We start from the raw sequence: 9,091 nt of genomic DNA on the forward strand, positions 1-9,091 counted from the left end.
GGTTAGATATCAGGAAGAACTTCTTTACACACAGGGTTGTGAAGCATTGGAACAGGGTGCTCAAGGAGGTGGTGGAGTCCCTGTATGTGGAAGTGCTTAAAAGCTGTGTAGATGTGGTGCTGAGGGACATGGTGTAGGGACCCTGGCAGTGCAGGGTCAACAGTTGGATTCAGTGATCTTAAAGGTCTCTTCCAACCAGATGATTCTATGATTCTATAAATACTTAAATGTTTTAATTAATTGCAATAAATAATGGGAAAATATTTCACAAATGTGTAGGATTTGGACAAATATATGTTTGGGCTTTTTTATTCCTTATCCACATTTACCATGTCTGCCTGTTATGAGACTCCACAGTATAACACAACTGTATCAAACTTTTATGTGATTTCTTGACAGACTGAGCTGAATGTGGTTTGTCTTGTTTTTATTAATAGGTTCCAGGTGGATTTACAGTGTGGCAGCAGCGTGACTCCTCGAGCTGATGTGGCATTTCATTTCAACCCCCGCTTCAAAAAATACGGCTGCATTGTTTGCAACACACTGACGAGGCAGAGATGGGGCTGGGAGGAGATCACTAAGGAGATGCCCTTTCAAAAAGGGAAGCCATTTGAGATTGTCATCACGGTTTTAAGCGATAAATACCAAGTGAGTCTGGGTCAATTTGTTATCTGTAGCTAATTGTCAGGCTAATAAAATAGAGGTATTTTGTATACTTACAAGAAATAGTTGGAAGCCTTGGTTTCTCTGTTACCCAGTTACAGTCTAGCTACAGAGAAGTTTAGAAGCTTTTCTTTAAAGAGGTGCTAAGTAAATCAGACCTTTAATTTTATGTTGCTTCCCTCTAAGCTGGATGAGTAGGCAAGTAACTTCCTGCCGTGGCTAAAGGCTACTCCACCCTTCCCTTCTTATGTGCAAAGAGTTTAGGATAAACCTGTTCCGTGACTAGTTTAGGACAGTCCTCTTGGAGGAGACGTGAAGAGTATTCGTCTTGCTCTGTTAGACTGCAGTAATAGATTCTATTAGATTGGTAATACCACACTGGTAAATGATCAGGTGATAGGAACAAAAGATGTGAAAAGCAAATTTTAGTGTGGGCAAATAAATCTCCCTCATAGTGATGGAAAGAGAGACTGTATCATGGATGAGCTGAACTTCTTGCTCTGAAATTTCTAGGAGTTCCCCACTTCTGTACCAAACCAGTGTAAAACAGAGATACACGTGTACAATTTGATACATGGCTGGTGTAATGTACATTTAATACAATATTCCTATTTTGTTTCCTGTCTCTTTAGGTGTCTGTAAACAAGAGGCACTTGTTGCTCTACAACCACAGAATTAGCCTTGAAAAAGTAGACACTCTTGGAATATATGGCAAAGTGATGATTAAAACTATAAAATTTGGTTATAATGTAAGTTGTATGGGCAGCTGACTTGTTCAATTCCTTTTCTCTGTCTTGTTAAACTACAGAGTAGAATTTAGGGTGAAAAGGAGGTAAAGAAAAGCAGCTATGCAGTCTAACATCAGTACAAAGATGGTTTTTTTTTAACCTGCATTTCAACATGTGAGTCTCATGTGAGGCTCTCTGTCTTCCTGTTCTAGTCTTGAGGTTAGGAGCAGAAAGGTGACAAAAAGTTTACAGCTTATAAAGTCAACAGAACAGATGGTTTAAGAATTGACTGGATACTGGATCTAGGAATGGATTAGACTTTTCAAATATTGCAGGAGCTTCAAAATAAACTCTCAATATTCCGTGCTTCTAAGTGACAAGTTCAGCCATGGCTGTGACTTTTTGCTTGGCTTTCAAATGCCAAGTTCAGCCACAGCTGGAACTGCTTGTGCATGTAACCCTTTTTTTTTTCCTGTTAAAATGACTGAACTGTTGAATGAAGTGATAAGTAGGAGCGTGCTTGAGTAGTTTATTTGGGGGGCTGATTAGAGGAGTGTCCTTGCTTGAAGACTTTGCGGCTTGACTTGCACTTGAACAAAACTGGAGTGAATTTAAAGAGAAGGCAGTGCTGTGCTTCTTCTCTGCTTCCAGCTCTGCTAGAGAAAGGCAGGTGTTGAACAATGTTTTCCCCTGCACAAGAGAGATCCTTCTGCTCTGGAAGGATGAGACTTTTAGAGTAGAAACAGAAGCTAATAAATTCCACGGAGATAGAGAAGGCAGCCTATCTGCTCCTGTGTGGTATTCTGTGTCTCTTCTGCTCCATTCTCACTGCATTGGGGCAAAGCTTGGATCTCTTGCCGAATATCAGGTCTAACTCAGGTCAGCAGACTAATAACTGTGTTGATAGAAGGGGGAGATTTGGGCTTGGATGAAATGTAGTCTAAGCTTTAAAGCAATGTCTACTCATGGATCTAGACTTTCATGGGCCCTGTCACCTGGCCTTGGGCATGTTGCCAGAATAATGTTACTTCAGAGCTGTTTGGGTCCTGGTCTTGGAGGATTGACTCCAAGAAGAGCTTGGGAGCAAGCAGGTGCTATAGGTTGGTTTCTGTCCCAAGCACGAAATGGAACAGAGTCGCTTTGGTCTGTGGTTACTGATTCTGTATCTTTGGGGGAGAAAGGAATGGAGAAGGGTGATTGTTCCCTTTTGGTCTTTGCTTCTAATAGACTCTTCTGAGGAGAAAGGCAGAGGCTTGTATTGAAATAAACAAGCTGAAGACTCAATCTGCCAGGGCTAGGCTGGAACTGTGTCTCTGCCTGGCCGTGTTGTTCATTTGTCTTTCCCGTGGGAAGGGACAGGAATGCAGGGGGCTGCTTAGAATCCCAGGGCCACCTGCATGGACCTGCCCTGCTGGTACTCCTACCCCAGCGAGGAAAGCTCAGTGGGTACCTTCACATGTTAAGGGGTTAACAGTGCTCTGACTGTTAAATAAAAACTCAAACTGTAGTGAGGTGGTCTTTAGAAATCTTTATTTGGCTTCAGCAGTTGATCTTCAGGACTTTTCCTTGGTTTGTAGGGGTTTTGCTGTCTTTTTCTTTACCATAGCCCTAGATTTCCACGTTAACAGTTCACCCGTCAAAGCAGCACAGATCCTTGTATGTTTCTAAACCAACTCTGTGTTAAAGTTCTGTGGTGTCAACAATGAAATCTAAATCACTTTCTGCTGTCTTTACAAGGCTCTCAGCCATCATCTCTAGGAGTAATAAAGATAAACGCAGAAAATGTATGTAAGTTTGTAAAAGGTTGAGTGAATCTCCCTGTTGTCTGATAAGCTTGTTAATGATGTTTGTTTTCTGTTGCAGGGGGAAGTGCCAGATGGTTCACTACTTGTAAGTGTCCCATGTAGACTTGTGACAAATGTGAAAAGTAAAAAAAAAATGGAAACAAAACCATCTCAGTTATTAATGAAAAAAACATTTTCAGAACAAAGGAATCGAGAATCTGCTGGGAGATGATTATCAGTGAGGTTTTGTAGAGAGTAATCCTCTGCTGCTAGTAAAAGTGAGGCTATTTCTTAAATCATTTAGAAAAGCCAAAAGATAAACGCAGCATCCACAGCCATAAACAGAGAAATAAAAAACTGAGGTTCTTGAAGTTTTAAAGGACCAAATCACATTAGAAACTTCTTTCAACTAGTTTTCTCTGCCTTAGGGAACACCTGCAAAACAGAAGTATTCTGCAGTCCTGTTATGCCAGAGGGCCTTACATTAATGTGTGTGTCTCAGAGCTTGTCTGGTGTGTGTCTCAGAGCTTGTCTGGCTACATCTTCCTCTTGCTGACAGATCCACGCTCACCCTGTCTACACTTCAGGTGGCTGGATGCAAGCATCGCACCTTAGGGTTGGAACTGGCACCCAGCTAGCGTGGAGCATAGGCAGAGTGAGTGCTCATCTTTTTGCTCCAAGCTGTAAAGGTGGACTGTGTCCAGGCTGGAGTAAAGACCGCACTCAAACCACAAAGGTGTTGGAAGCCAGGAATATATGCAAATAGAATTTGTGGAGAAGATGAAGTTGCAGTGAGTGCCATGATTCTAGTTGCCTTGTCAGTTGAGTCTGCCGCCTTCAGTCTTCTTTTCAAACCCAAATAACTCGCAATATTGTCATTTGCAAGCAGTGGACTTCAAAAAAAAAAAATAAGGTGAAATACTTCTCCATTCACTCCTTTTCCCTGATCAAAATAACTTCTAATACAACAAGAAAAAAAGGGCAGATAAAGTACTTGCAGTATCTGTCGTTATGAACTGGTGCCAGGAGATCAGAATACTCACCTAGCACGAGTGTTAGTCTTTAAAGCAAGCTGAAGCTCTCAGAGACGAGAGGTTGGGATGTCTGTATCTGAGTAATTTTAGGAATTCTAGATTACTCTTTTTTCTTCTTTCTTCCCCTCCTTCCTCTTTTAGTGGTGGCAGAAGTATTTGTAAATAATGTTTATTTTGAATCCATGGTGGTAGTCTATAAAGAAAAACCCCAGTGTATTGAAGTGTTTTTCTCAGTGTAAATTTTCTGCTTTAGAAGTAGTATCCCAGAACACATTGGTAGGAATAACTTCAGCTATAAGTGCAGATTTGCAATTGTAGGGCAGATTTTTTCCTACCATAGTAAAGCTCAGCTTGTATGTTGAAAAAAGTAAGTCACAGTCAAAATTTTTACTAGTGGTGTACTTGCAGGGAGTTTCTTACATTAAGACGCTTGATACTGGACTTTCTCCAGGATGCATGGTTACCGTTAAAGGAGGAGTGGATAAATACGCAAAGAAGTAAGTGTTACTGAAGTTTTCTGCTGTTTAACTGAGCTACTCTTGAGAATGAATAGGCTTTTCCGTTGCCTCAGCATATCCTTACTTGCTTGCAACTTTGCATCTGGAATCATCTGAGGTTCCTCAGGAACCTGCAGGATACTGCTTTAGAGAGGACTTGAAAGAGCAGCTCCATTGTGAAAAGCAAAATAAAACCTGAGAGTCTTCCCTGCTAAATCTGCATCATTCATAAGATGGTGTATCTGTTCGGGCATTCCATTGCGCAAGGCGTGTGAGCACATATATGGTGTAAAACCAGCTGTTCATAAAGAGGTCCAAGCGTAAGGGAGCTGGCAGAAGTATATGGAAAATGAGTGAATTAGATGAGTTGCTGGTGTTGGTCAAATGCTGCATGTTACAACATTTCTCTCAGTACATCTTGGACAGCCTCCTTGGGGACTGTATAAGCGTGAGGATACCTAACTGACAACAACTCCGTGGTGAAAGCTGGTGGCGGAGTGTGAGCTATAATTCTGACAGCAGGTTAGGAACAAGGGGTTGCAAAGAAAGTGTTTTCACAACATGATTTAAAGTGGGAAGGAGAAAAAGGGGAGTGCAACACAGTCAAAACAGGGTTGAGGAGGTGTCTGTGCTTCAGCATGCCCTTTGCTTGAAGGGTGGTTTTGGCTCTGCAGAAACATGCCTAAAAGTGAAGGAATTAGTGAAAACGATGAGAAACATGCTTTTTACACCGCGTGCATTCATTGCACTCCTGCTTCCTCAGAGCACAAATCTTCCCTGTGCTGAACAGCACCCAGAGTTCATGTTAATACTGGGACCCAAGGTCTAGAAATCTCATCAAGAAACTTTGAGTGGATTTTAAATTGGACAGGATAAGTAATGCTTAGATAGTAGCATTCATTTGTCTTCTTTTGGCTTGAAAAGCTTATTAGCACATTTCACGTGCTGAATGTACTGCTTACAAGCCTGAAGAGGCATTTGGGTGTTAGTTAAAGCATTGCAGATTGTCTGGTCGTTGTGCTTTTAAATATATAGATTTTTATAGAGTTTACAAGTTATTTAATGTCTTTCACTCAGTCACCCTGTTGTAGTTGTTCCTTTTTCTCAGTGAAAAAGAGGACTTCACAGCTTGCAAGTGTGGTCGTTGTGGTATGGTAGTTTGTATCTGGACTAAGCAATCCTCAAAGGAGAGGAATAACCTGACAGCTGCAGCGAATTTCAGGGGGAGGAATCACTGAGGTCTTTGCCACAGGTTGAAGCAGCCATTTGCATTTGGATGACTCTTCCGACTCTGATCATTCTCCAGAGATCCCCTTTAGGAACCCTGTGTTGTGGTCACGTCTGAGGTTTCAGCCTGTGTTCATTCGGAGTGGGCAGAGCTACGCTGCCTACAAAGTAACACTTTGTATGCATGGCGTCCCACCGATCTTAACTGTACAGAGAGAATCCTCAAACCTTGCCACAGAGTCTAACCAGTTTGTTGGCAGAAAGAATGTAATGTCTTTAGGTAAAACAAAGCCTCCCACTCTCCTCTGCCTGAGTTAAGAGAAAGTGCTGGTGAAGCAAGCAGCACTGTTATGTTTCTGTGAGAACACTGCTTCCTAGTGCTGTAGGGGAGCAGCACTTGGCACATTTGGCTCAACGCCTCCTTGCTGAGACATGAACAGAAAGCTGTGAGTGATGAAGCAGATTTAGGAGGGTCAAGTCCTGCATTTGCTGCCTCCAGCAAAAGTTTCTGTGCAAAGAAGACAAATGCATGTTATCTGCCTGCTTGGTTCTTCAGGTGAATCATGGCCCTGGCCCCAGAAAAGTTCTGAGTATTGGTTAAGGGCTTGGTAAATAGCATTGAGTACTGCATCAGGTTTATAAACCTTCAGTATAGAAAACTTAAAAAAAAAAAAAAAGTGCCCTCGTGCCCAGAAGGCCAATGGTCTCCTGGAGCGTGTTGAAGAGTGTGCCCAGGAGTTTGAGGGAGGTTCTCTTCCTCCTCTACTCTGTCCTAGTGAGGCCACTTTTGGGGTATTGTGTCCAGTTCTGGGCTCCCCAGTTCAAGAGAGACAAGGAACTATTGGAGAGAGTCCAGCAGAGCGATGCAAAGATTATTAGGGAGCTGAGGCATCTCTCTGACGAGGAAAGGCTGAGGGACCTGGGACTGTTTAGCCCGGGAGAAGGCTGAGAGGGGATCCTATCAATGCTTATAAATATATCTGAAGGATGAATGTAATGAGGATGGGGCTAGACTCGTTTCAGTGGTGCCCAACAAGAGGACAAGGGGAAATGGGCAGAAACTGGAACAGAGGAAGTTTCACCTGAACATGAGGAAAAACTTCTTAAAGTTACTTTGAGGGTGACAAGAGCACAGAACTGCCCAGAGAGGTTGTGGAATCTCCTTCTCTGGAGATATTCAAAACCTGCCTGGATGTGATCCTGTGCAACCTGCTCTAGGCGAACCTGCTTTATCAGGGGGATTGGACTAGATGACCTCCAGAGATCCCTTCAGCACCTAACATTCTGTGATCTTCCAGTTTTGTGATAAATCTGAGACCGAGTGACTCAAATGACATTGCATTACATCTGAATGCCCAAGTGGAATACCAAGTTTTTGTAAGAAACTCGTACGTTAACGACAGCTGGGGAGAAGAAAAGGAAATTGCTAACTTCCCTTTCACTCCAGGGATGTACTTGGAGGTAAGATTAACTGAAACACAGCATCAACTGGTGATTTTGCCTAAAGGATTAGCAGTAGTGTTTAAATGTCACGTCACTAATACAGTTTTAAATAAAACTGCCATTCCTGCATTTCAGGGTCTTGACAATATTTAGGATTAAATAATGGATTAATGACAGTTTTCTTTTTAAAGTGTTGCAATAATTCAGCTGTGCTCAGAACAAATTTTAATTGAATTGAGTTGGGTGATCCTTTGGGTTCCTTCCAACTGGAGTTACTCTGGGGTTCTATAAAGTTTATTGAAGTTCTACTTTTTTAAACATTTCTTTTGCAGGAAACATTCTTTCTAACAGGAGTAGGGCTTGCCCAAGTTTAGGCTAGATCATCAGGTTGTTTTTCACGTCTTACCTGAGCTTAAAACTTAACTGTTTCTCTTCTTGCTTTTCAGCTGATCATTTTCTGTGAAGCCCACCAGTTCAAGGTTGCTGTCAATGGTGTTCACACTCTGGAGTACAAGCACCGCTTTAAACAACTTGAAAAGATCAACACAGTGGAAATCTCGGGAGATATTAAATTGTTAGATGTAGATCTAAAGACTTCAGCCTCTTCTGACGACAGTGCCTCCTTGTCAGCAACAGGTGCTGACTCACACTGAGCCCACCTTTATCTATCTAGGCTTCTGCGTCTGCTTCTATGAGTTAGCCGAGAACCAGAACTGCTGTGAAGTTAAAACCTCCTCTGCTTTATAGTATCCTGGCAAGCTAAGTAAGTGTTTGCTCAGATAAATCTCCTGGATGGAACCTAGCAATATGAAAATGCTGCATAATACTCGTGTCTAACAATTGTCTAATAATTGTGTCTAACAATTGCACTCAGGACGTTTGACAACTCCTTAGCATTCCTTGGTAGCATACTTCCAATATTGTGTAGGAGAGAGGAGACTGGAATAGGATCTGAAGATAGCGTTATCGACTCCAAAAGGGACATTGATAAGTAATTTAAAACAAAGTTATGAAATAAATATAATAATCTTTTGCTTCTTAGTTTCTATTAGCAACCATAACCTTTTTACTGAGGCTGGATTACCAAACAGTTGACCCATCAGTTCTAAGAAAACAGCAAGGAGAAAGTTGATCTTCTTAGCCTGCTGCTGCAGTAGTACCTCTCTGACACTCATTGTAAGTAAGTGGCTTAAATCAAACACAGAGCAGCATTTCTAGCTTTAATTTTCCCAAGTGAAACAAACAAAAATGATCTAGCTAGTTCCAGTTGTGTGAGCTTCTGAAGGCTTGTTTGATCTGGAATGTCTCCCGAGTCAAGTTTGCTGAGGGACTGAAGTAGATGTTGTGTGGTTCTCATTTCTTAAAGTGTGAACCCAGGTACTCTAGGAAGGGTTTCAGCTGACTTAAGACTTGGCAGCTCATCAGTGGAATAGAGAATGAATCCTTTTCCAATCTCGTATTAAAATATCATCTGAAACAAGCTGTTCCTACTCAGTTTTCCATTTTTATACTCTTCTAAAAAATAAGTTACTGGTTTTCAGTACATTCCTGAGAGATGTTCCTACTTAACAGCTGCTAAAAGAGTGAAGCAATTTCAAGAATAAGATGTACTCTGTAGGACCATATTTAATGTATAAAACCCATAAATAAAAACTTCCGTGAACTCTGCTAAGTGTAGCTAAGGTGCTCTGACTCCTTTTTCCTGTATTTTGTCT

The 9,091-nt window shown here is 41.7% G+C and overlaps 1 protein-coding gene across 1 annotated transcript; it reads left to right on the top strand.

The window, feature by feature from the left end:
* Positions 1–437: 437 nt before the first annotated feature.
* On the top strand, positions 438–8,029 carry LGALS8 (lectin, galactoside-binding, soluble, 8; the record flags this gene model as incomplete). Its single annotated transcript, XM_010137478.1, has 7 exons — positions 438–648; positions 1,296–1,412; positions 3,119–3,175; positions 3,255–3,281; positions 4,618–4,706; positions 7,232–7,394; positions 7,823–8,029. Coding segments are annotated over 7 exons (871 nt in total), but the record flags the coding sequence as incomplete, so codon positions are not given.
* Positions 8,030–9,091: the final 1,062 nt, after the last annotated feature.

This window comes from Buceros rhinoceros, unplaced genomic scaffold (assembly GCF_000710305.1).
Source record: "Buceros rhinoceros silvestris isolate BGI_N320 unplaced genomic scaffold, ASM71030v1 scaffold4286, whole genome shotgun sequence".
Taxonomy (NCBI): domain Eukaryota; kingdom Metazoa; phylum Chordata; class Aves; order Bucerotiformes; family Bucerotidae; genus Buceros; species Buceros rhinoceros.